Genomic DNA, 27,750 nt, shown 5'->3' with positions numbered 1-27,750 from the left:
CCACCCATTGTGCTCTGCGATGGCCTCGAACTGGCGACGGAATATCGCCCAAGACGTCGTACCGTCGAACTTCGGCGTCTTGACGTTGTGATGTCTGGCTGAAGCCGATGGTTCCGCAGGGGCACTATATGGAGTCCTCAACTCTGTGGCCGCTTCTTGCATGGCACGTCGAACCTCCTCGGCAACTATCTGTTTATGTTCTCTAGCCTGGCGATCCACCAACGCGAGAATGTGCTTGTTTTCCTCGGCGTGTTTATCTATCATCTCACTCGTCTTGTCCAGCAACTCGGTCGTCTGCTCTTGACGACGCTCGAGATCACGGATTTTGCCATCGAAATGGTCTACCTCCTGTCTCAATTCGGTTACTGTCTCGTTTATAGTTGTAAAATTCTTGTTTAGGTTGTCAAGATCGGCTTTGAGTTCGTCTTTCACGATGGCGACAATTCCATCTACGTGGGCCGAAACGCTTTCAATTTGCGAAGTGACGTCATCTTTCACTCCGCTTATGTCGCCTTTCACTCCGCTTATGTCGCCTTTCACTCCGCTTATGTCGCCTTTCACTTCACTTATGTCACTTTTCATCTCCGTTTTCACTTCACTTATATCGTTCTTGACCTCACTGATGTGCTTGTTCATGTCGTTCATGTCGTCTTTCATTTCTGCTTTTACTGCACTTAAGTCGTTTTTCAGTTCTGCGATGGCTTGCAGGATCAGCTGTAGGTTCTCCATTGTCGATAATATCCCGGTTCTGACACCAATGTGAGTTTTATTAGTAGCAATAATGTAATTTATTCGTCACAACAATAATTCCTTTCTACAATTCACCTTAAACGCTCTCGTCAACAATTGGATCTTCACTCACACAGTATTCGTTATAGCACTCCACCGACGACAATGACAATTGACTTGGACTATTACGCACAACAATGAACTGTTAATCTTAACTAATATTTACAAAGCACTATTTACAAATCAGAACTACCAGTTCTCAGTTCACAGTTCTTCTATCTCAGTCACTCGAGTTCACGGTATCTCGAACCACAGACCTTCAGAGACAGTTCACTGTACTCGAACTCGGGTCCCTCCAACTGCGGTCCACTGCACTCGAACTCAGGTCCCTCCAACTGCGGTCCACTGCACTCGAACTCAGGTCCCTCCAACTGCGGTCCACTGCACTCGAACTCAGGCCTTCGGATGCTGACGCAGATGCGGACGCACACTCGAGTCGAACTCCGGCTGGCTTGCTTGCTCTGGCTTTCTCACTGACTGAATAACTGAAAACTCTCTAGTTCGCTGGCGCCTGCTCTTTTATAGCAAAATCATAGTTGCGAGAACCTTCTACAGGTGTGTAGAGAATTATCTCAATATCTCTACATCGACAGACGTCTGGAATAGTCGAGAAGGTCGTTCCACATCCACTGCGTCAAGTAGCAGCTGCGCGCGCAGACTCGTCGCGTGACGTAATACACCCTCTCTCTTCTCTCCACCGCGCGACGTCACTCAATGTTCCGTGGAGCCTGTGCGATCTGCTTTCTTGCGGGACGCTGGTCGTGAGTTCGATTCTCACGTCGCTGTCACAATATGTAATTGTGCTTAGTGTTTTCTGGATGGTTGTACATCTCTTCTTTTTGCTTAAATCTCTTTCCATTTCACAAAAACGTCTTATATATGCTTTCTAATTATGAATTTTGTATGATAGAAGCCTGTTTCCTATTTTGAACGTTTGAGAATATTTACATCTATATTAACCTAATAAAAATGTTCTTATACTTTATTTCTAAATTGTTTGTTACTTATCTGTATGCCTTGCTTTATATTTCGAGATCATTGTCAAGCGTCAGGTTTTGTAGTGTGTTGTACAGATTCTTTGTTTATACATTTATAATATCAGGAGTTGATGTTGATAGATATGTCACACCGGTATATTCGTAATTATTATTGGATTTAGAATACATTCTACTGCCCGTGTCTCACGTCCTGAACCGAGAGTTCCCTAGTGCTTATAACCACGCCTCTTTGGTCTGCACGGACTGGCACGTCAGCTGCAGCGTGCGGCACGGCAGCATATTACATGTTCTGAAAACATCCTATGCCAGTACAGGGGTTTTTACTGTTTATAATACTGGATACTGTAATCGTGGTTACCACTATCGCTATTATCTCTGATGGCAATTTCCTAAAATGTATGTACACACTAGGCCACTCTTCGTTCAGTCTGGACAACTGCTGAATTACCATAGAGCAGCATTTCTCAAAGTATGTTCCGGGGTTCCGTGAGCCCTATGTGAATTTAAATTTTATTTTATACTTTTTTACTTGGTTATTTAACGACATTGTATCAACTACTACCGATGGGATTGATGATAGCGAAATAGTATTTGGCGAGATAAGGTCGGGGATTCGTCAAAGATTACCTGACATTCGCCTTACGGTTGGGGAAAACCTCGGGGAAAAAATCCAACCAGATAATCAGCCCAAGCGGGAATCGAACCCGCGCTCGAGCGCAACTCAAGATCGATAGGCAAGCACCTTAGCCGACTGGGCTGCTCTGGTAGCTATTTTATACTTAGTGGATACTATAAAAATATATAAATGTTACGAAAATATGAATCAATAATAACATGAAACCACCACCAATAATAATAATAATAATAATAATAATAATAATAATAATAATAATAATAATAACCCAAGAATATGCTTAATAATAATGTTTAATGAACATCTAAAACGGAAAATACCCAAAATACTCATCACTTTCATTACTGGATTCTCTGCGTATGTGTTCACTAAAACAAAATATCGAAAAGACAAAATGCAGAAGTACAGTAGAAATGAGACTACAACTTTCCGCCATAAAACCAGATTGCAGGCTTAAAAAGCAAATACATTAGTCCTACTGAACAGAATTATTGAGATACTAGCTTTCACTTGTCTGTTAATTATTAAATATTAATAAAATATTACAAGGATTCTGCTATTACACTTTAGATTAAAAGGGATTTCGCGGTGGAAAAAGTTTGAGAAACACGTGATAACTGTAATCGTGATTAGGTCGATAATCTCGAGTAGAGACTGTAGTGTACCACTGGTATTAGTGTTTAGTTACAGGAATTGATGAGGACATATCTGTTTTGTGGGAAGATAGCCTATACATTCGCTTGTCCATGGCTGATCTTGCTCCATAGCTGACGAAAGGAATCCTGAAAAGGCTGATGTATTGAATGTAGGGTAGTAGGCACATACGGTACCCAGTACCTCCTACTCCCCCCCTCTGCATCTCGCCCCGCAAAGAAACAGCTCAGGAAGTGAGGCAAGGGCAGTATATCTAATATATATTTCTGGTAGGTAATAAAAATACAAGTTTGGGATGTGTAGTAACTCCATTTAATGGATATCAAGTACACTCACTTTATTTTCTTTTCTATGTTGATTCAATTTTATTTTAGACTGTGTTTTTTCATTGTTCTCCAATGTTATATTGTTGTTATTAGTAGGTCCTGGATTTTTATGTAATATCAAAGTGCGAAATATGTACATAAAAATATTGTAAATATCGGGGAAATATGTAAATTCACAAAAGTGTCGTCACAATTTAAGTGATCAGTTGAAGTGTGAATAAGTTATGCTGCCTGGCAAGTCGATTTGCCATTTCCACCCCATAGTATGGCTTGCAAATACAAATTATCTCTGCTACAATCTATGCTTTTTCTTTTATCATAAGATTTCGTATAAAAATATTTTTGTGTCGCACACAGAATGGTATTTTGACTTACCTGACACCCGACCCAAACTCTGAACTACTGTGTTTTACAGACATAGGGTTGGAATCCCCAGTTTTATGTTTACTTTTATTTTTAAAAGAATTACTCTCTCTCTCTCTCTCTCTCTCTCTCTTAAGCCAGCTTTAGAAATTGAAGTGAAATATTTTCTATAACTGTGAACAGAATATAACGACGTCAGTTCCAGGCCCTCTCTCTTTACTATCATCATGTACTATATTGCATGTTCAGTTCAAAGTGTGTCATGGCTCGCTGTATGTCGTCATGTGGCTAGCCGATGAGCCTAGAGAATTCAATCTTTCTACATTTCTGCAGAGGCGTATTACCTATGTGCCAGAGAAGTTGCGTGGCAAGTATGGCGTTCATTCAGAAGAGTACTTACCAATACGTACCGTAACGCCGGTAGTGGCAGGAATGTGAACTGTTTGAAAACACGTACAGAGGTGAGTTTTTTTCTTACTGGCGGGATATGGGGAGAAGGTTAAGACGATTACTTACATACAGTATTTGTTGACATTAACTTCGAAGGTCAACATGGACACGGAGCATTTGATTTGTATTGTGGAATGTTGCCGTACGGAACCGATGATAACAAATATCCTGCGTACGACTTGCCCGCGCAAAACACAGTTCGAAAGAGGTTATGGTAGCACACAGACCGTACAGACCGCCATCTGTTGCTACGACGTTCAAGTTATACTGTATACGTTCTCAAGTTCAGATAGAACGCCTTGAATAATAGGCAACGTCTCTGACATAAAAGCTGAAACTCGCTTCAAATCGCTGACTCACAACAGTGACGTCATGACACACTTTGAAATGAACACCCAGTAGTGAGAACAAAAGGTGGCCCTCCAGGCGGTGTTATGGGACAGGGACGATAAGATTTATTTCCAAGTATATATGAAAGAAAATTCAATACTGTACTCTGAAAAATAAAACGAATTTAATAAAAGTATTAAAAACTCGATAATTGTTTAGATATGTACAAAAATGTTACATTCTTTGCATAATATGTAAAATATGTAATATTACTAAGAATATGTAAAAATATGTAAAATGAAACTCAGCTATAACCATATCGGAACCACAAATCGCCAACATTTGTAATTTTCAGTAGTCCACAAGTAAAGGAATGCAATATGTAATTACATAAGAATCCGGGCCCTAGTTACTAGTCTAAGAACATTCGAGTCTGGCAGCATGAATTAATGTCTGTATTGTTTCATTGTACAGAGGATGATTACTATGATTGCACATGTTTGTACATTCTGTTCAGGAGTTCTTACTGTTAATTTTTAATTAAAATTAGGCTTTTAAATACAAAGGGCAATCAATAAATTTCCAGACTGTCCTGGAATGTAGAACACGCATAGGACATATGAAACGAAGAAGTTCTCTAGAACCAGGGAAATGCCTGGAATCTATACTAATGCATTACTTGAAAGGCAGAGAAGAAGACTAGCCATAAGGCATATATGGAGAGATTCCAGGAAAAATCGCATTTCAGTGTTTGCACAAAATCACGTATAGAAGCTCAGTTCTTAACCCTTCAGTATTCGTGTACTTTTTCATAATGTATTCAGTCAGGTGTGGAACAGCTGTCACCGAAGTTATATTCTTGCTTTAGAGAATGAATTTGAACATTCTTTGAATATGAATGGTTACATAAATGTGTTAATACGAAGTATACAGAGTTCATTTATAAATAAATGTAAAAATAGTTTTGAAACGGAATTAGTTTATTTATAATTAATAGATACAGTAATTAAACTGGTGAGTGAAAAAGAGAATAACATTCCAAAAAATTGAAAAATTAAACTGAAATAGCCATTTTGTAGATTTTTGCTTAAGCTATTTAATGAGTGTAAAAAGGGGAATATTCCACTCTCATATTATTAAAACCAGCATTGAAGCTTTATATATATATTTTTTTCGTTGTTGGTAACTCTATAGCATCTATTACTTGCTTTATGGTTGTGCTAACAGATGGAGTTACTTGTCAACAATGACGCTGAAACATGTGTTCAGGTTACTGCCCAGTGACAGTCCTGATATATTTTTATATTTGTGATGATTGGTTAATTAATATTAACCCGGCACAATCACACTCACATTCATACAAATTTCCAGACTCTAGACGCCCAGGAATTCCTCTTCTTCAAGAAAAATTCCCGAGAACCGAGCCCGGGAATCGAACCCGGGACCTCCTGATCTGGAAGCCAGCATGCTGACCAACAGACCACGGAGGCAGTCGAAGCTTTAGTTGAGTGAAATAAGGATAACATTCTGCCATTTGACAGAACATTTTCAGTTATTAAACGACGAGTTCGAAGATTAGATCGGATTTACTCTCCAAATCAGTATGATGACATCATTAGAAGTGCCAGGAAACTCAACCCCCTCCGCCATATCAAGTAAAGGGACTTCAAAACAACCAGGTACTCAACTTCAAACACTATGGCACAGTATTTCAAGAAAACATGTAAAGATATTGAGAATAAAAACCTGACATTTAACATCAGTAAGTACAGGAAACTTATATTCACTCGGAAAGATGAAAGGCTGTGTCGAGACTTCAGAGTACATTGATGGTTTGCACCATGGAACATTCAGGTTGAAGGAACAAGATCATGTGGGGCTCCCCACTACTGCAGCATATAATGGAAAATTTGGAACCGATATAAAAAGTTAGAGGACATCTCAAAAGTCACACATTGCATACCTGATGAGTACAAGTCACTCTATGAAGACATCCTTAAGTGTCAAATACAGCAGACAGTGATAAGGATGAATAAGGACTCATATTATGGTCATCACTGTATAGAGTAAAACCATTTTAAAGTGTCTTTTGTACTATTAAACATTTCATGTCACAAAAAAATATTATAGTTAATAAGTTTATCTGTTGTGAAAACATTCAGTGGAAAAAGGATAATATTCCAACACATTTAATTATTAATAATTATTAAAAAAAATAAGTATTTGACTTTGAGATTGTACGAGGAATACAGAATGACTAGTTCTACAATTGTCTACTAGTAACTTTTCCAATAGAACCCTAAGCTTTTTCTGCAAACTTGTTTTTTTTTTGTTTTCCCACAAACTAGGGAAGTTGGAATGTTATCCTTATTCCACTCACCCATTCAATTATTTATGTGTAAATTTCAAATGCTTTCTACATTTACCTACAAAATTAACACTGGAAACACGTTTATAATCCTTGCTTTGTTGTGAAAATCTTTCTTTACAATAATGCCTTAATAGCTTATGTCCTATTGTCCTATTTTTCTTGGATTATTCTTCTAAATGCATTCTCATGAATGCTTTCTACAGACATGTCTTTGCAGTACCTAACAGATATTCCTCAAATGGTCGACACATGTCTGTTTTGAACATTTCACACATCATTTCTAGTCTTTTGTCTCTATCTATCTTCATAGTGTATCCAGCTATTTGCTGACAACACGTGTTCCACTATGTTTCACTATGAATTTCCTCTTCTTGCAAATGATGGGTAAAAGCACGATGCTGGTTGTATATTTCAGCAGCCACATTCCAAAGATGAGGTGTATTCAGTATATATTGGAGAGAATTGTCCAAGCTTACAGGGATTGCACATTTTAGATTAGTTCTATGGATGTTTGTGACAGGGCAGTTTAAGAGGTTATGTTCCAAATCTTCTTCGTTATTGTTGCACCAGCAACAACTACTAGAGTCAACAAGATCAAAGCGGTGAAGATACTTCTGAGTGATAATATGGCCTGTCCTGGCTCTTGCTAAGAAAGTTTGTATGTGTCTGAGAATGCTGCGGAACATTTGTAAATCATTACATTTCTTTTGTTTGTTTTGAAGAACTTTGCATTTATCAGAAGAATGCCATAATTCGACCCATAAATTTGTTAAATGAGAATTAACTGCAGAATATGCGCTGGTTAAAGAAGTTGTTTGCATAGGTTTGGGCCCAAAAGATGTTGCCCGTTTGACAATATTATCAACAATCTAATTTCCAGTAATGCCACAATGACTAGGTATCCATTGGAAAACTATTTCTTTTTGAAGATTTAGTTTATTTAATATTTTCTGTATAGAATTGTAATTTGTGCATAGGAAGTTGGAGTATATTTCATGATATTTAGAATAGCTCCCATCAAGTCACTAAAAGTGCATATAATTATATCAGATAAGGAAGAGAGATGTAAAAGCACTGTCTCTATGGCCAGTAGTTCTGTTTCGAGACTAGAGGGAGCTGAATATGATATATAATATTTCTCGTTATACAGACTTCTCCGTCGCTGAAAATTAAGCGGCTGAATAAGTCATCGTCATCTGCTGCCTGTTGTTGTAGCTGGCAAGAAAACTCATAGCGCTTGCATTTGTCATCTTCATTTAGCATATGCAGAAGCTGCAGTGTGTATGCTTTCATAGCCAGCCTCTTACACAAAATACTCCACACAGTCATTGAAGGAAATTGAAGCTCATGGGACGCTCTATGGACTGATTTCCCCGGGCTCCTTACGAATGCTTCTCTGACTCGCTCAACGTTCTCTTCACTCACCCTGGGATGGCCACTCCTCTTTTGTGGACACAAGACAAGATCTTGATGACGATTTCATCTTTCAGCAAGATGGGGCTCTGCCACATTTCCACAATGCAGTTCGTGTTTACCTGAATACGGAGATGTCTGATCATTGGATAGGACGTGCTGGAGTAAGGGACAGATGTTTCATGACATGGCTACCAAGGTCACCCGATACAACTGCATGTGACTTTTATCTATGGGGGTACCTAAAGGACCGTGTGTTTGTACCGCCTTTGCCACGTGATTTAGAGGAACTAAAAACCAGAATTCGAGAAGCTGCTGCCACGGTCACAGAGGATATGTTGAAAAGAGTATGGGAAGAGTTTCATTATCATTTGGACATCTGCCGAGTCACTCATGGTTCACACATTGAATCTCTGTAAGGTGTAAACAGAACTTTGAGAGTTTGACTTTAAACTGACGTTTGTTTGAAGTGCTATTATTAGTAGTTTTTGTGTAATAAAATATTGAAAGTGTTACCGGACTTTTGATATGCCCTGTATTTTGGGATATAATACTCTGCGTCTGAAAATCCATTATCAGGATTCCGTGACTCATCAGTATAGATATGGAGAAAATTATCATATTTATTACAGATTAGTTCCATGGCACTAGATTTTAAAACATGTGGTGCATCATTCTTAGTATGATCGCCAGGTAACAACGGCCCCTGGATCCAGTCCTTTGTTCTGGGATTGGCATATCGGTTTCTTGAATTCCCAGTAATACATGAGAACGTCTTCTAATCTCTGAAGAAATCTGATAAACGTAGATCCACAATCCTTCGAAGTTCAATAGAACAAATTATCCCTAAAGATACAGTATATAACTCACAAAAGTGATAATGAATATTTACCAGAACTTTACAGAAACTGTAATGTAAAAAGTTGCGTAGTTGACAATTGCCACCCGAAGAATAAAACTTTAGCTACAATATGAGGAACTTCAAGACTGAAACTAAAGAACGTGAACTTGGTTTTGAAGGTACCTAAAGTTTCACCATTGTAAACCCTTTCTAGGAAATACAACAATGAAAAGAAACACACTGGTTGACAGGTGTTCCCCACACGAGTACTGAAGGCTTAAAGACAATCTGACACTGTTTGATAGATTGACTTAACAGCCATGAAAGCAGCAATCTTCAGTGACACACATACATATAATATGGTTAACAGTATAATAAATACAAGCACAGTTCGGAAATATGTTGATTGCACCTTGTATTTTGCAGCTTAACATAAAATTCACATGTAATTTCCTATGTAACAGTTAGAATATCTGTAATATATGTTTTGTATTAGTTCAAACATTAACATTGAAAAAAAATTAAGAATTGAAGTGAATATTTGTAATCACTTGTGGTGCTCCACTACTGTTTTCGAAATATAATGATGCTCATTACCTGTATTGTTATCAAATATATAGTTATAAAATATATTTTATGGTATGGTAGCATTTGAAATACTTTTCAATGAGCTCCATGGTCACAAACTTTACATGAATTTCTTTATAGAAGGGTAAAAGATATGAGAGAAGAACAGGCATCTTAGCTTCCATATAAAAGTAACACTTCAGAAGAGTTTAACATATTACCTGACTTTTTATGCTTTTAAAGCACACATATGTCTTTGTAGCTGTGGCATAGTGTCCTTCTCCCTGCCGAGGACATGACAGGATACAGAACATGATGACATAACTGAACTGTCTCGAGATTTAATAATAGCAAATAAAACGCTAACAAACTCGTACTAATAATGACTACTTTAATAACATAAAAGTCAATCTTAACATTATAGAAAGCAGTCCTCAACTTGTGTAACAATTAGGCAAGGTACATCTATCCTCAAACAATTAGGCAAGGTACATCTATCCTCCACCGACCAAGGGAATAATAACAACTTACTAGTAAAGCTGAACATAAAACAATTCCTCCTGACAATGAGGTAAATTCAATAAAAGAACAAGAGTGACTGCACAATAACTAACGTGGCCTAGAAATAAAATGCCTCTTATATTACTTGTCTGATGAATGATTACCTGTGGCAGCGGAGACAACTGCTCGAAATGAAACCTGTGACAATCTCTTATCTCAGGCGTTGCAGTCTAATTTTCACATCCATGCAGTGTATCGTTGTGACAGTATTAAGTTCAGCTGTTGCTCAAGTACAGTGAATATGCACCCTCTCAGTACCGATCATTATAGTTGGCGAGAGTACTGGACAGATAACACCATTTACTAGAATTGTATTAGTGGCACTGCCATTCTCGAAAACGAGAAATAATCTGCCTGTTAACATTACACCGACTACTACTAAATACTACAATTCGTGACTCATACTAAAAAATCAATCCTCCTCTGAAACAATAATAAGCGGAGACAGAGGCTGTGAAGCAATTTCTTGTTATCAACATTCACCTTAATCAGCTTAATCACTCGACAGCACACATTTTGAATATTGTAAACACATGATTTATTTCACTTTGAATGCAGGACTATATAGCAGTAGATAAGAACTAATTACAATTAGCTATCGGCACACATTACATTAATGATTTCACAGTAAGAATATATAATATTGTAAAATGAAATAAACTGAAATATTATGATTAGAGCCAGGATGTTTGGCAAAATGGCTTTTTTACTGGTGGAAGTAAATCATTATTTCCATAGATATAAATGTGATTTGGAGTAAATCAAAGTGACAGGGATGCCTTTTTCAAAGATTATTGTGCCTCTTTTTAAGTTTTATTGCCTTTTTTACCTGCCTACTTTAACTGTTATAAATTCCTAAACATCCGGGCTCTAATTATAACTAATAATTGACATTAAAAGAGGTGCTGGTATTAATATAATAATTTTCTTGTTATATTGGTACCAAGTGCAGGAGAGCATGTGATTATATGTGCTGATAACATTCGTGCTAATAACGCTTTGAAGTGGAATGTACATGCCCTCCCTCTTGCTCCGCATAGTCCCTGCAGTGCCTACATACAGATGTCAACAAACGACAGTGCACTCACTGGACAGTGATAAAGAAATTTCAGACAACCAATACGAATTAAGTCAACATATAATCAAACACATTCATACTTATAACTTGCACTGTCAAGCATTACTTGCGGACCACTCCAGCCACTGAATTAATATCCGCAAGTCCAAGGAAGAGTCACCAAGGCAGCTCCAGCAGACTGAAAACCCGTGTAACACAGGCGAAACTATAGTGCAGTTACTAATCACTTGCTGCTGTACAGCTACACATCTCGTCGACTGACCCCTCACTCGGTGGACAAACAACCACCACTGTTGTCAGACATCAAATTCTGATGTGTACTCGGCTGCACATCGCAGATCACTCTTCCATGATGCACCACCACTCCAGTCGAATGCTGCCCTACAGTCACTTCCAATGGATGATGTCCGAAAAACAGGAGTAGGGATTTTAACTGACAAATTTGAAAAAGCACCCATAGTAGAAAAATCATACAAGACACTGGCTATCCAACATGCAAAATTCGCGGGTACTCGTGTAAAGGGGGTTAAGTCAAATTATAAGATATGTAAACTTCTCTCCTTTGGTATTGAACAAAACCACTTTGTCACAAAATACAGAGCACTGTAACTGCATTATGGATGGAAGCATGATTTAACAGAAATAATCGTGGAGGGTTCAAATCTTTACTTATCCCACTTTAGCCAATTCATAATTAATCCCCTTTACACAAGCACCCGTGAATTACTACCCTCATTTGAGGTGCCAATTGATATAATCAAAAGCAAAGATGATAAGCCACTAGGACTGCCATCTATGTAAAAGAAAGAAAACGAACAGAAATATATGAAAATGAAATACGAGCGAAATAGAAACAAAGTGGCATTAGAATACATCACATAACATATCATAAATTTAAACTGATGACACTGGTTCCACTTGTTGAATTTAATTTGAAGGACTTCAGTATTCATTAGGAAGTGGTATGTTATTTCACTTAGAAAACTCAATGGGGATTTCATTGTTAATGGCTAATATGAATTATTACTTACTTACTTATGGCTTTTAAGGAACCCGGAGGTTCATTGCCGCCCTCACATAAGCCTGCCATCAGTCCCTATCCTGAGCAAGATTAATTCAGTCTCTACCATTATACCCCATCTCCCTCAAATCCATTTTAATATTATCCTCTCATCTATGTCTCAGCCTCCCCAAAGGTCTTTTTCCCTCGCCCATACATGCTATATGCCCTGCCCATGTGAAACGTCTGGATTTAATGTTCCTAATTATGTCAGGTGCATTGTATAATTTTCTCCATTCTCCTGTAACTTCATCCCTCTTAGCCCAAATGTTTTCCTAAGCACCTTATTCTCAAACACCTTTAACCTCTGCAAACCTAATACATTACCGTAGGTACATTAAGAGAAAACCACAATTTCAAGTTGCACAGAGTTTGTGAGAGTTTCTGGCGTCTTGTCAGCCCACTCGAGTTATTATGTGGCCTCCAGATGTGGAGGGTAGCTGCGAATATATTGAATAAGCAGTCGTGGACAGCCGATAAGGAGTGGTCCTCCAGCTTGGAGTTGGGCGAAGGGCTACAACCCATTAACATAAAAAACAGCTTGTTACGAAACCATACAATAAGCTTCGGAATATTACTATTGTAAAATACACACTTTTAACCTTTTTTTTCTGACATTTCTGTAAATGTTGTGTGTGAACATGTGAGCCAAATCCCATTCTGTAACTACATTGCATACCAAGGTTAAAAGAGGACAAAGTTATGCAATGTGTTTACCGCATAAACTTTTTAAACCTGCATCAGAATATGTAACCTGGAACCTACCAGCATTCTATCAGTTAGGTTGTGGTGCAAACATGGAAGAACGCAGTTACAGCAGCAACTGTTGTTCTACACATATTCAACTGTTATATTAACACAACAGAGAAATGTAAACATTTTAACATAACAGAATACTGGTTTACTAATAGCTATAGGTAGGTAAAAGGGAGGAAAAAGTATATTTACTTAAAGTTACAAAGACTAATTATAAAATCATTACGGTAAATAATATTACCTACAATCTGATTTACTTCTTCCACCTATCCATTAAGGCAGGTTGCTGGTTTTTGCTTTCTTATAAACCCTATATACCACATTTTCAACACTGCTGGGTGCAGGCATTACATTATCATCACAATCAAATCTCATTAGGTATTTAGTAGTATTGCTGATGTCTTCCAGCGCTAACAGGAAAATTGTTGGGGACTCATTGTTTTCTTTATTTCCCTCGTCCTTTTCTTCATTTTCAGATGCATCAAATGTTAGATTTCTTTCTAACATTAATTGTTCCATGATTTGAACTTCACATGTTACATATTCTTCATATGACACACCAGCTTTTAATCGATCACATTAGTCGTCTGTCGTGTTAATTCTGTTCCACTTTCAGTCCTGAAAGATCCACTTTCATCCATAGATAATCCACATAGTATGAAAATAGTTGACATTATTGAATCTGTGATTGCTTTCCAAGCCTCTGCAATGACATGCAGAACATCCAGAACATTTACCTTAATCAGAGTTGCATCATGAATCAACTTGTCAATTGCACATATTATTCTTCTCACAAGATTCTTGCGGTAATAATGTTTAAATGACATGATTATATTTTGTTCAGTGTAGAGTAATCAGTAATTATGTCCACCACTATGGAGTAACGATTAGCCTGCCTGACCATGAAACGAGCAGGCCTGGGTTCAAATTTGGTTGGGACAAGTTACCTGGTTGGGGTTTTTTTCCATGTTTCCCTCAACCACTCGAAGCAGAATTGCTGGGTAATTTTCGGTGTTGGACCTCGGACTCATTTCTCCTTCATTAGCATCATTTCATTAATCATATTTAACAGTTAACAGGTTGACCAGGAGGAATTTGCCTACAGGTGGCATCTGTCTGCAGGAGCTGCACATATCCCAGAGATGTCACATGGGCTTCAATCAGCAGACTGGAGATTATTTACTTTATAAAGTACTTTACTATTTATAAAGACCTCATCTTGTCCTGCCCTAAGCTTCAACAAAAGATTGTCAGCTTCATTTTTTCACTTCAATACCTGAGGAATCCTCACGCTCAGTCATCAGTACAGCTTCAGAAAATATCTTTTTGACTTTTTAAGAAATTGAAATAGTAAAAATTCTCCCTTTTGTTGAAAAAGACCACAAGCCTGCTTGGAAATTTATCCAAGCTTAAGAAACAAGACCTGAGGGATTTATACATTTCACTCAAACAACTCAAAGCAGGCTTTAAAGAAAACCATCTGGTTTTGCTATGGTCTAACGTAATTTTATTTTCTCCTTCAGAAAATTCACAGAATGATTTTAAACTCTCCAGTTTGACAGTAAGCAAACGAAAAAAATTGGAAAATCCTTTCTATAACAGCCTGAAAGTCAAGTGGCAAAATACCTACAGCAGTTCTGTACAGTATTGTGTATTATATGGGCTGCACAACTACCCCACATATTTGCCTACTCAATTCTTTTTTATTTATTAAATATTTTTTTTACCAGCCGCCACAGTGGTCTAGTGGTAGAGTGCTGGACTTATTATGTTGTGAACCTGGGTTCGATCCCCGACATACCTCAATTTATAACTTGTGTTAGGCAAGCCCGTGATCCAGGTAACATGGGTTTTCTCCAGCAGTTCCGGTTCCTCTGTGGCATTCCAACAAATCTTATCACCTCATCATGGGTGTAGTGTATGCCAGCCTCCTATGTCACATCCTTGGCAATGACTCTGTTGGTAAATTGGTCTACACAACTGGATTCATATGGGTGAATGACGAAAAGTCAAGTACCCGCCATTAGTTAGCCTAAGAAAAGTTTCTTTTTAAATAACCAAAATTGGTGTTTGTATTGTTGTCTGCTGATATTCCTAGTATTTTGTCTGAAATGTTAAATCTTTCAACAATTTCCATAATACAGTACTCTCATTTTACAAGGGATCTAGATTACAACAGAACCTCGGCATTAGGGTTGCCAACTTCTTTTGAAGAAAATATGGGAGACTAAGGAATCGACAAAATTTCACATAGAAAATTGACAAATTATTCAGTTCCATTACTAAAAACAATTCTGTGGCCAGGAGGAAGAAGGTCTTAAGTAAAAATTTTATACTTTTCAGGAGAGCAGTAGAAAGATGGCAATTGGTGTCAATTATAGAGTTTTTTTAAGAGGTTTTCCCTGAATATTATTTGTTTATATTTCTTCTAAAATAGGTAATGTTGCTCATTTAACAATTTTCTTGATTATTTCCAAAAATAGCCGCACTTAAGCCCTTTTAAGACTAGAACCCAAACTGAGTAGAAGGGACTATGTAAACATAAGACCTTTTTCATGTCAAAATAAATGAGAAATGTAAATTATTAGGAATGCAAAATGGGTCTTAAACAATTATTATAGGACTGTTTACAGTAATGCTCTATAAATCCAGTCAGGAGTCTTATTTGACTTTAACCATTTTACCAGATTGTAGAGAATTGTTTCCACTTTCACAATATATAAAAATCTCATTTTCACAAAAAAATTGACTTAAGACCTTTTTCCTCCCGGCCACAGAATTTTATTCTGCACTTCAGCACCTAAGCTTAAATTAAGAGTATTTTGAGACACATTTTGTGTCGCATAATAATTGAAGTCGTCAGCAGTTTGCTGTTCTGGTATGATTAGATGTAGTCCGACCAGATATTTTGTGGTCCAGCAGGGGACATCGGCAATTTCAAGAAAAACCACTAACACTTACCTAGTCATGCTCTATTGAAATGTTGCAGAAAATACATGTAACATTAGATACAATGATAGAACTTTGCACATTAAATTTGTTGAATATCTTAACTTTTTTAATTAAGTGCAGAAACAGAGGTAACTCCTATACATAATTATAGCCACTAAGAATTCAAGAATTCAATTTCAGTTCTGACGCATGCATGGAAGTCTTTCACATAATATTGTACACACTGAACTCTAACACACATTTTACAAGTACTTGTCTGAAGAATCTGTTCATTCCCATACAGCTTTCCACTAAGTTCTTCACATGAGAAATGAAAGTTTGTTTTCACTTGTAACAAAGCTTTAAATATTTCAATTTTCATTCTTGACTTTCCATCAGTCCAGATTGAGTTCATTGTGGAGAAAAGTCTTTCAACTGATGAATTACTGACTGAAAGACACATGATTAATGACACTATTTTGAGAAGATTTTCAAACTCAATGGAATTTTTTTTTTATAAATGTTGAAAAACATCTTACCACTTTTCATCTGTTGGTTTGTCACAAAATTCCTCATTTTTTGAATTACATAAAAATGGACGCTGTGACAGTTCTAACGCTTCCATGCAACGCGAATGCTAAGATGACCAAAGAGAAAGATGCTATATTCTTCTCAAAGAGTGCAGAATATCTCATACTGTGCTCACTGGTTCTTCTGTCTCATACTGAGAAACTTTCAGAAATGTGCATGAATCACAGCAGTTTCAGTAAAATGCTATTGAAACAAAATCAAAACTTCTGGGGACAAAATTCACTTCTGGGGACAAAAACAGGGACATTTTCTCCCCGGGGACAGCATCTCAAAACCGGGGACTATCCCAGGAAATCGGAGACGTCTGGTCAGCCTAATTAGATGCATCGTGCTCCTGTTTTGAACATCTGTGTAATTATTGTTCAGGAAATGAAATACCCTCTTTGTATGAGCATTACTACTTGGTACGCTTAGAATAAAACTCACCAGTTTTTTCCAGTTTATAATATAAACATGGTTTGATTTTAAACGAGTCAGCAATAAAAACCTATTTCTGACAAGCATTATCTTCTCTGAAGACTGCACATTTTAATTCATCTCTTGAACAACAAAATTCAGCATATAAATCATCATTCACGGCAAAATCAAATGCTTAGAATAATAATTTTTACATTATGCAAAAAAAAAGAAGAAAAATGCTCGAAGAGAAAAAAAATGCAGGAGCCGGGAGAGTGTTAAAAATGAGGGGCAAATACGGGAGGGTTGGCAACCCTACCCGGCGTACACTTTACTTAGTACACAAGCAACAGTCACTCACATGTTCCGGTACAATTCTCAGAAGCAACTAACTGCTGGGAAGTTTTGTAGAACTGGCTTCCCACGATACGGTCGGGAGAGCAGGAAGTCGGCCAACGGAGGAATGATGCAAAGTTTTCTCATAAAATGAGAGCACTGTATAATGAACCAGAATATCTGAAGTCTCTCCACGTGTACTGGTGAATTTTAAATTCAATTTTTAATTTCAAAATTTGGAGTTTTCCAGTACCAACAAAAACTGATGACGTTTTCTTGTCAATGTGGTTTGATGTATCAATTTATAATATGCAAAAGGGCGAACCTTTTAAATCTTCAGTGATGTCCTTTTGAGCATGAGGTGTCAAATCATTTATGGTTATGGATTTGCATTTAGTCCATAAGTAAATTCCTTATCCATGACTTTAACCTGCCAGTGGTCGCTGTATGAATATTACTCTCACATCTCTTTAAATCTTGATTCTGAATTCTGGTTTTCTCTCTAGTTGAGTTTATGACTTTTAGTCACAAGCAGCTATTATTTTCACCAAACCCATAATTGCGATTTCATTAAGCCCCTGCATCATCTGTGAGGGATTCTCTTATCATGCGACCAACCATGCTTGGGCTTTTCTGCCAATTCTCAGAATGTCTTACGAATGTCATTCTTTGCAAAATGCAATTATTGTAGATTCAGTTGTTCAGTTAACAAATTATGGGATTATCCAGAGTGCTTGAGAGCTACAATGTGTATGAAAAGATTTTTTTCTTCTCCTTTGTGCTTTGAGGTTGGATAACATAAATGACAGGCACAGGTTGCTATATGAGAAGTATTCAATCACACTGTAAGTAAGCTATCAGATTGGAGAATATGGAACGGTGGACGAAATGTTGGAAGATTTTCGAGGAAGGTGTAAATTTCGCGTATATATTGAAAATAAAGCTACAAAATACAGCATAAAAATATATTCTCTGGTAGATGTCCGCACATTTTATGCAGACATTTTTGTAATTTATGCTGGAGAGCAGCCAAAGGGGACGTACATAGATGACTATAGCGCAAGTAGTTTTGTCAAGAGATTTGCGTCTCCAATATTAAATAATTGGAGAAATATTGCAATGAATAACTACTCCACGTCTATCCCCCTAGGCTTGAAGAAAGAACCTCAATTCTGAGAACTTTAAGAAAAAACAACTAAATCTTACAACTATAGTAGAATCCCTCTTAACCGGCACCAATGGGACCAGGCAAATTCCGGATACGAGATTTTTCCGGATAACTGAACAAGTATTTTAACAAATTACCTGTTCGTATTTTATGATGCCAACCTATTGAAATCGCAGTCATATGAAGCTTATTTCTCAGTCACTTGATCATAACTAAATAACATAAACTGTGTAGATTTTCTTTATTAAAAAACATCACTTAACACAAAAATACACTAATTTAGCATATTCACTGAACGATCTTTGTTTTGTTTGAAGCCCTTAGGTGAGGTTTCTGTCGCACATGCCAGTGTTGTGGAAGACATCTCCATAATAATCCAGTCTTGTCAGCGTTGTGTATTTGTTCCACAATAACATTACTCTCAGACACAATTTTCTGGAACCGATTAATAAACTGATCCACTGACACTTTGTCGACACTCCTTTGTTCACCGGACTCATCTAGTTTTCGGATTCCATATTTCTCTTTAAATCTGTTAACCCACCCAACGAAAAATCCACACTCACCTTGCAGTTTCATTTTCTGGTGCAATTCCTTGGCTTTCTCAGTCAAGAAATGCACATTCCCTTAGATCTTTTAATTGCCAACCATTCATATAGAACACTATCTAATTCTTCACAATGGGACTGTAAAACAAAAACAATGGCTTTTCTAGGACCTCACCCAATTAGAGCAAAAATAGTTATAGATGGTAAAATAATAGAACAAGTTAGTACATTTAAATATTTGGGTTGCTCTATAACTTATGAGAAAAAGTTTGAAATTTATATTAAACTAAATATATTTAACTACAGTATTTTTGTGGTACAATTCGCTGTACTTTAGGTGAAAAGGTGCTAAAGGAAACTTTACTGAAGTTTTATAAAGTCTTGGCAATTCCCTGCTTTCTTGTATGGTTGTGAATGCTGGACTCTAACCAAAGACCACAAACGAAGAATCGAAGCAGAAGAAATGAAATTTTTTAGATACATAGCTGGCTATACTTTATTGGATAGAAAGAGGATTGAAGATATAAGAAAGGCACTAAATATACAGTAATAGAAATAATCAGAACAAAACAACAGGACTGAAAAGAACACATACCTACATACAATGCCAATTATATGTATTGCTAGAGCAGCCATGGATTATAATCCAAAAGGAGGGAGGTCACTAGGAAGACCAGTTAAGAGATGGCGAGACCAATTTTGGTGGAGGCGGAATAGGTCGAAAAGTCTAAGCCTTGAAGGAGATGATGATGATGATGATGATGATAAAAAAGAAATTCTATAATTTTTTCTGAATACGGTAATCAGGTCATTCTGTAGCACCATGTTCGGTTCCGTGACATTTGGCACACTCCGTGGAGCTTTTGCCTACTGTTATTTTAACCTACGATACATTTAACCTATGTTCACTTCACCTATTATATATTATACATACTGCTTGTTTAGCCTGCTGGTATATTTCATACATTATTATTAGAACAATGTTTGATTAATGCCCATCAAGCTGTGTTTCCTGCAGCTTCTACCAGATTAGGGGCCTATGTTTCTTTCACTTGGGACAATCAGGTTACAGGACTGTAAAGGCTACAGATTTGCAAGCTTCATATAACATTGCAGACAATAGGGCATTTAGGAATGGAGTACATCAGCTGTTAAGTCTGGCGTTCGTTCCAAGAGCAGATATACCTTTTAGCATATGACTAGCTGTATGAAGATATTTCAGAACTGTTATTAAGGGAACCAGCTATGATTAGTGGTTAAAAATGCTACTTTTTGTTTTGTGTTTAAAAAGTACAAAACTTGCTCTTTAAATAATATATTGTGGGGGTATCTCTGCAGATAATCCCTTTAAATGACCTCTTTAAATTTGATGGCACATGTAATTCATGCATCATTTTTAATGCAGTTTTTCGTAAGTTGATATTTTCCAAACTTAAGTGCATTTTTCTCTGAAACTATTGAATCTATTTACATGAAACTTTTACAGTGTTTTCTACAGCCTGTGTTCTACAAAGTATACCTACGGGTTTAAGAATATCACACACATAACACAAGGGGGGGGGGGGAAATATATGCATTAAAAAAATGGCAAAAATGGTTAATCAAAGTTCAATATTTTTCTGTTTCATTACGGGTGAAATATTTAAGTAACTTTTGCTTTAGAATTTACAATATACAATACTTGATAACTTTAAGAAATACAAGGCATATGAGTGAAGATTGTAGCAAGTGATGTGCACCTGAAGATTGGGGTACATTTAGCAAAGTGGGAAAACAGGTTATCAGTTAGGGTCTTTCTTTTGCACTTGGATAAGAAACTAATTAGTTGTCTTTTATAGAACTGAATTCAGAATGATTTATTGTATAACCATGGAAATTTTTGTTCCACTTTAAATACTAAATGTCTAAAAATATGTGTGTGTGTGTGTGTGTCTATGCTCTGGATTTAACAATGAAGTCATCATCCTTCTTGCTTCCCAATATTTTGATGGAAGGTCCACAAATGTCCTAAGAGTTTCACAATTAGCCAAGTGCTCCATCTCCATGTCCTCTTCTCTGGTGCACAGTAAGCATTTAGGTGAATTCAGTACTCCAATACGATGGAGGTGTTTACCGAGGCAATCATGACCAGTAATCAATCTAAACATGGCCACGGCAGATTTTCGAGGTAGATCAGGAATTAGTTTTGGATCTTTGAATGATTCTTTCCATTTTTAATTTTGATGTTTTGCCTGTTCGCTGTAACTTATTCTTTTTATGACTCGCTTTATTGATTCATATGGGAACTTGAAATTTGTTTTTAAGTTGATATAAGTTCCTTTCTTTGCTAACATATCTGCTTTCTTGTTACCGTTCAGTCCACAGTGGGCCGGGATCCACTTTTTTATTTAGCATTTGAATTTGTTTTACCATGCAATGAATTTCTTTCACTTTTTCCATTTTAGGGGATGTAGTTGAGCTGATGGACTGGATTGCAGCTTTGGAGTCAGACAGGATGACTATGTTTTTGCACTGGTTTAGCCAAACAAATACATTTTGAAGTGATGTATAAATGGCTTCAACTTCGCCATCAAAATTTGTTGTGTACTTGCCAACATTTTTATAAAGAGAAAAGTATTGGCAAGTAGCTCCTGCTCCAGCTCCTTCATTTTGATCCATGAGAGATCCATCAGTGTAAATGTACAACCAGTCCTTTTGTGGATATTTTCTATTAATTGTTTGTAGGGCAATGGCTTTTGCTATTTCTGGATTTATATCTTTTTTGTTGAAGACTTCATCAAGATCAAGGCAGCAATCTACTTTGAAGTTATTAAGTGGATTATATCGATTCATCAAGTTTACCTTTTCACTTGGTATTTCTAGAATTTGCTTAAGCTTTTCTACCTCTTGTATGTATCCATTTTGGGTCCTCAATGTAAATTTAGAATCTTTGTATTTACTCCATTTATCCCAATTTGGAAGCCTTCTTAATTTTTCATAGGTTAAAAGGGCTTGTGTTTCAAGATCTGTTACAACAGGTTTATTAGATGTGATTATTTGCATGGCTTCAATTGGAGTAGTTTTGATTGCACCAGTGATGAGACATAAAGCTTGGTTTTGAGTGTGTTCTAATGTCTGTTTATTTGTGGTTGATGAGGTTATTAGTGCTTCACCACAGTACGTTAAGATAGGCTTTATGTATGTGTTGTAGGTTGTATTGAGTGTACTCCTTGAGCTACCCCATTTCGTTCCCGCCAGTCTTTTTAGTAATTTAAAACGATTTGTTGCCTTTGTGCTGATCAGTTCAATGTGATTTCTCCATGAGAGCTTATTGTCGAAATGTATATCCAGGTATTTTACTTTTTCAGTTCTTTGTAACTTATCATCTCTATAGTTTAGATTTATTTTCACTGGTTTCTTTCTTAATGAGAAGAGTTTAAAGTTTGTTTTTTCTATGTTCACTGACATCATATTATTTGAACACCAAATTTCAAGTGCCTAAAAATATTGAACTAAACTTTTGTACTGAAATTATTTAATCATACAGGCATCACTACCCACTACCCTTAAAAGTTGCAGATTATTTTAATGTAACTTATATTCGAGGAAGATGGAAGGGGAAGACGAGGTATGCACCCCATTTATGGAACCAATACAATGCAGTCATATTGCAAGAGCCAAGAACTAATAACGTTACAGAGGGATGGCATCAATGTTTCCAACTAATGGTTGAAAAAAGTCACCCTTTCTGTGTTCAGTACTGAATGAAATTAAAACGGAACAAGAAGACATGTCACAAATGATTTTTGAACTCAATGCCGGAAGAAGAATAAGGAAGAGACAAAGAATGAATTATGCATGAGTCAATCGTCAGTTGCACAGTATTGCTGAGTGTTATGATGAGTATAAAGATGAGGGCCGAATCCTGGATTATCTATGTTCCTGCGAGCATAACTTCGATTTGTTAAGTATGAAATACAATTTAATAATACTCGTAAAATTTATCAGCCTCAAAATTATAAACAATACTTATGATACTCAACAACTTTTCCAAATATACAGAGTGATTCATGAGGATGTTACTTGAAAAGTGCAACGAGTTTGGAATCGAGACCCATCATCCTTTTGTTTATTTTCGAGCAGCCTATGATACCATAAATAGAGAAAGACTCTATGCTGCAATGGAGGAATTGAAGATCCCAAAAAAATTGATCTCTCTGGTGAAAGCTACGATGACAAATACCAAGTGCATAGTTAAAATTAAAACATGATGTCTAACTCTGTTTCTACTAGGTGTGGCGTCCGACAAGGAGATTCACTAGCTTGTCTCCTTTTTAATATAGCACTGGAGAAAGTCATGAGGGATTCACGTATTAATACTAGAGGAACTATTTTCTATAAGTCGATTCAGGCGCTGGCTTATGCGGACGACTTAGATATCATAGGAAGAAGTCAGGCAGCAATGAAAGAGGCCTTTATTAAGCTGGAAAAGGCAGCAAGAAAGATGCATTTACAAATTAATGAAGAAAAAACAAAGTATATGCCAGTCACGAGAGCTAATATAAATGGACCCCCTTACCTGGAAATAGGCTCTTTTAAATTTGAAACTGTCCATAGTTTTATCTATCTTGGCTCTGAAATTAACAACAAAAATAATGTTAGTTCTGAAATAAAAAAACGAATATTATCTGCCAATAGATGCTTTTATGGTCTTAGAAGACATATGAAATCTCAAATTATATTTAGGAATACAAAAATTGTGATGTATAAAACTCTTATAAGGTCTGTACTATCCTACGCATCTGAGACTTGGCCATTGTCGAAGTCAGATGCGACATTATTATGTACATTTGAAAGAAAGATTCTTAGGCAAATCTTTGGACCAGTTAGAGAAACGGAACATGGAGAAGAAGATATAATTTCGAACTGTACAGATTATATAATGAGCCGGATATTGTTAAATTCATAAAAATAAGAAGATTGGATTGGGCCAGGCATATTGTGAGAATGCAAGATGATAGAGTTGCGAAGAGAGTTTTCAAATTTATTCCGATGGAAAGAAGGAAGGTTGGGAAGACTGTGTGATGGATGATATCAAGACTTTGGGTGTTAGAAATTGGAGAAGTTTGGCATTGGATAGGGAGGAATGGCGAAAACTTCTGAAGAAGGCCAGGGCCCATGAAGGGCTGTCGTGCCATTGATGATGATGATGATGATGATGATGGTGATGGTGATGATTCACGAGGATTTACCGCCACTTACGGAGCTTATTTCAGAAGACATTCTGAGCAAAAAATTTCATGTAAACATGTGTCCAATCTCAATATCTTTAGATTACACTAATTTCAAAATTATTAGTGAAATACCTTTTTTTCTTAAGTTTTAAGGGTAAAAGAATATTACAAATAGAGAATGAACTATTCAGAAATAACGATTAGTGTTCTGAAGCTAAAAATGTGTTGTTAATTGCTTTGTACAGATTTTGTTTTTCAATTTTTAACTAAAAAGTATATCATTCACATGCACTTTTCACAAAAATTATTACAAATTATACGACTTTAGAAACTTGATTCTTTGCAGTTTAATTATGCATCCTAATGTACAAGCAATTGATTTGTAGCAATTGTGATAAATACGTAAGAAAAATGTAATTTTGTAGTTAAAAATCGAAAAAAATTCTGTACGAAGCAATTATGGAATTCACAGCACATTTTTAGCTTCACAATTCTATTTAATATTTGAGGAGAAATATTACAGATATTATTCTGTAGGACAAATGAATAATATCTTTAATATTCAGAATTCTAGCTAATTAAAGAATTGATACTCTCATTAGTTCATTCTTTATCTGTAATATTCTTTTACCCTTAAAACTCAATAATAATGGTATTTTACAAATAACTTCAAATTAGTGTAACTCTGAAAATATTTAGATTAGGACTCATGTTTAGATGACATTTTTTGCTCAGAATGTCTTCGGAAATAAGCTCCGTAAGTGATAGTAAATCCTCCTGAATCACCCTGTATGTATATATATTTTTAAAAAATTGTTAATTATTCTTATTTAACTTGCATATACGTACAGTATGTCAAAATATGCTGTAGGTTATATTGGAGTAGGCGAAATGTGACAATTGCTGTGTGTCATCTTACACTAGGTGCAATGACCTGTGTGACAATTGTGTGCCAATCATCCAGAAACGGCACGTTCAGCTTTTAAACAAATAGGCATGTTGGCATCGTTTATTCTAAGAAGGAATAAAAGTGTGTTGCTTCTGTCAACAATTCATCATGATGACCGAATAGATGATGACAGGAGAGAAAAGAAAACCAGAGATGGTGACATTTTATTGACCAAGAGGAGGAGTAGTAGACATCAGGCTTTTATGGAAATTATTGCATTTTTTTTCTATGTTTACGTTGATCTGTGTTACCTTCAATTCTTACTTGTATAGGCCTACTTTATTCGTATTCATTAAAATTGTCTGTCTTGTAACTGCGTAGTTTATTACTATTTTGTTTTAGTGCCACATTTTCATGTCCTTTTTTATACTAGCCTACTCATATTCACTTCAATGTAAATAAATATAACAGTCAATGCAAGTACAAATTTATTATTTATTACAGATTTTAACATTATTTTAAAAAAGAACTAGAAAACGTAATGTGAAGGGAATCCCACAAGTGCGACCAAGCGCATGACTTTTTCCTAGCGACCGCTCCTGGGTTAAAGAGAATAGAGATGAAATTCATCAATTATGAATCTCTGATTATGTTCGATAGTGTTAAATGCAGAAGTGGCTTCTTGGATAGTCAATTCCTTTTCTTTTTCTTACCTATAAATTTGTACCTGAAGAATTTAGGGAATGCTTGACGTGAGCATTTTGCCGATTTTGCAGTTTTGTGTTTTGTAGTCTTGATATAGTCTACAATATCTGTCCTACCTACGTGACTGATGCTCAACACTGATTTTCACTTTTGAGTTGAATAAATTTTTTCAATTAAGGATATCGCACTTTTATATTGTCTAGAAATTTATAATTTCTTTTAGGCATGATGGTAAGGAATTGATAGCTATTAAACTGTTTAAAATAAAATACTACACTTTCTAACAGGTCTATTCTTTTAACGTTCATTGAATAATAGTTAACATTCAAATTCATGCAAATCTAGTCTTTCAGGTGAAGCTCCCTGTAAAGCAGATTTGAATAATTTCAAGGGAAAAATTGTTCCGGGCCCGGGTATCGATCCCGGGACCTCTGGTTGAACGTACCAGCACTCTACCACTGAGCTACCCGGGAACTCCACCTGACACCGTCTCAATTTTTCCCTTTATATCCACACAATTCGTGTGGGCTGACGAAACGCCAGAGACCCACAACGAGTGCACACAATCTCTGTGTGACTTGGAATTGTGGTTTTCTGTTAACGTAGAGCGCTGGTACGTTCAACCAGAGGTCCTGGGATCGATACCCGGCCCCGGAACAATTTTTCCCTTGAAATTATTCAAATTCAGTAAAACAAGAAAGGAACTTTCTCTTAGTCATGCTGGTAAGAAACTAAACTGATATAGGCAATTCGTTATCTTGTGAAACCAAATGAATGTGTGCACCATTGCTCATAGTAAAAATCCTATGGTGGAGGTAAGTGAGCTAGCTAGCTAGCTGCAAGTGGAAGCTTTTAGGGAAGGAAGCTTCTAAGCCCACTTTCTTCTTCCTCTTATGTGCAGGTAGGTTTTACAAGAGAACAAATGGCTATAACTACATGCAGGTGTTACGTGCTGTCTCTTCTCACTTTATAGATCTCTTGGATATGGAACAACAAGTTTTGATGGTGAAATCATTGCAATAAGTGAATGTCTCAGGAATCTTCTATGCCACATCTATAAATTTAGGAATGCAGTTATATTGTCAGACTCCAAAGCAGCTATTCTATCAATTGTCTCTAAACACACACCTTCATCTCAAACAGCAGAAATAACTAAAATGCTCTCTCAATTATTATCACTCAATAAAAGAATTGTATTCCAATGGATACCATCCCATTGTGGAATCCTGGGAAACGAGAATGCGGATGCTTTAGCAAAGAAGGGCAGCACTGCTACTTACAGACCTGTTACTAAATCTACCTATTACTATGTGAAGAGATTTATTAAATCTACATACTTAGACTTCAACAAACAAAATTTGATAACTCAATCCCAAGGGAAAAAATGGAACTCTCTGCATCAAAATCCACAGTTAATTCCCGATTTACCACGAAAATCGTCTGTAGCTGCATTTAGATTGGCAACAGGCCATGATTGTTTGGCTAAACACCTGCATAGAATTGGAATATATCAATCCCCTAACTGCCCATTGTGCAACTCAAACCAAGAAATGGATTCGGAACACCTCAAAATCTGTGCTTCAGTGGCTGGTCATGATAATATTTTTGAAAAATATTAGAGTGCAAGAGGTCAAATGACTTTATTGTCAAACGCCTGGCGTTAGAAAACAACAACAACAACAACATTCAAAGAACAGACTTCACTTCCTACACGTGGTCTACACTTTTAATGTTCATCTAATAATGATTAACATTCAAATTCAATAAAACTAAAACAAAACT

General features: G+C 36.4%; 1 protein-coding gene and 1 long non-coding RNA gene across 7 annotated transcripts in view; one reads left to right on the top strand and one right to left on the bottom strand.

Moving 5' to 3' along the window:
• Positions 1-27,750, top strand: part of LOC138710155 (CD2 antigen cytoplasmic tail-binding protein 2 homolog) — a 122,089-nt gene that overhangs the window by 64,120 nt on the left and 30,219 nt on the right. For 3 of the 6 annotated variants that reach the window (XM_069840784.1, XM_069840787.1, XM_069840785.1), the window contains one exon: positions 5,916-6,490. The exons of the other annotated variants lie outside the window; for them this stretch is intronic. In XM_069840784.1, coding sequence (XP_069696885.1) covers positions 5,916-6,016 — 101 coding nt within the window. In that variant the 3' untranslated portion in view covers positions 6,017-6,490. Of the gene's footprint in view, positions 1-5,915; positions 6,491-27,750 lie in introns of those variants that run through there. 6 annotated transcript variants of the gene reach the window in all.
• LOC138710157 (uncharacterized) overlaps positions 9,058-27,750 on the bottom strand; it is a 50,908-nt gene continuing 32,215 nt past the window's right edge. The window contains exons 2-3 of the long non-coding RNA XR_011335118.1: positions 23,720-23,774; positions 9,058-12,949 (exon numbers count right to left, since the gene is read on the bottom strand). This is a non-coding gene — a long non-coding RNA (uncharacterized lncRNA). The remainder of the gene's footprint in view (positions 12,950-23,719; positions 23,775-27,750) is intronic.

The sequence above is a fragment of the Periplaneta americana genome, chromosome 12 (genome assembly GCF_040183065.1).
Source record: "Periplaneta americana isolate PAMFEO1 chromosome 12, P.americana_PAMFEO1_priV1, whole genome shotgun sequence".
NCBI lineage: Eukaryota > Metazoa > Arthropoda > Insecta > Blattodea > Blattidae > Periplaneta > Periplaneta americana.
The sequence above is the reverse complement of the archived record's forward strand: the minus strand, read 5'-3'. Positions and strand labels throughout refer to the sequence as shown.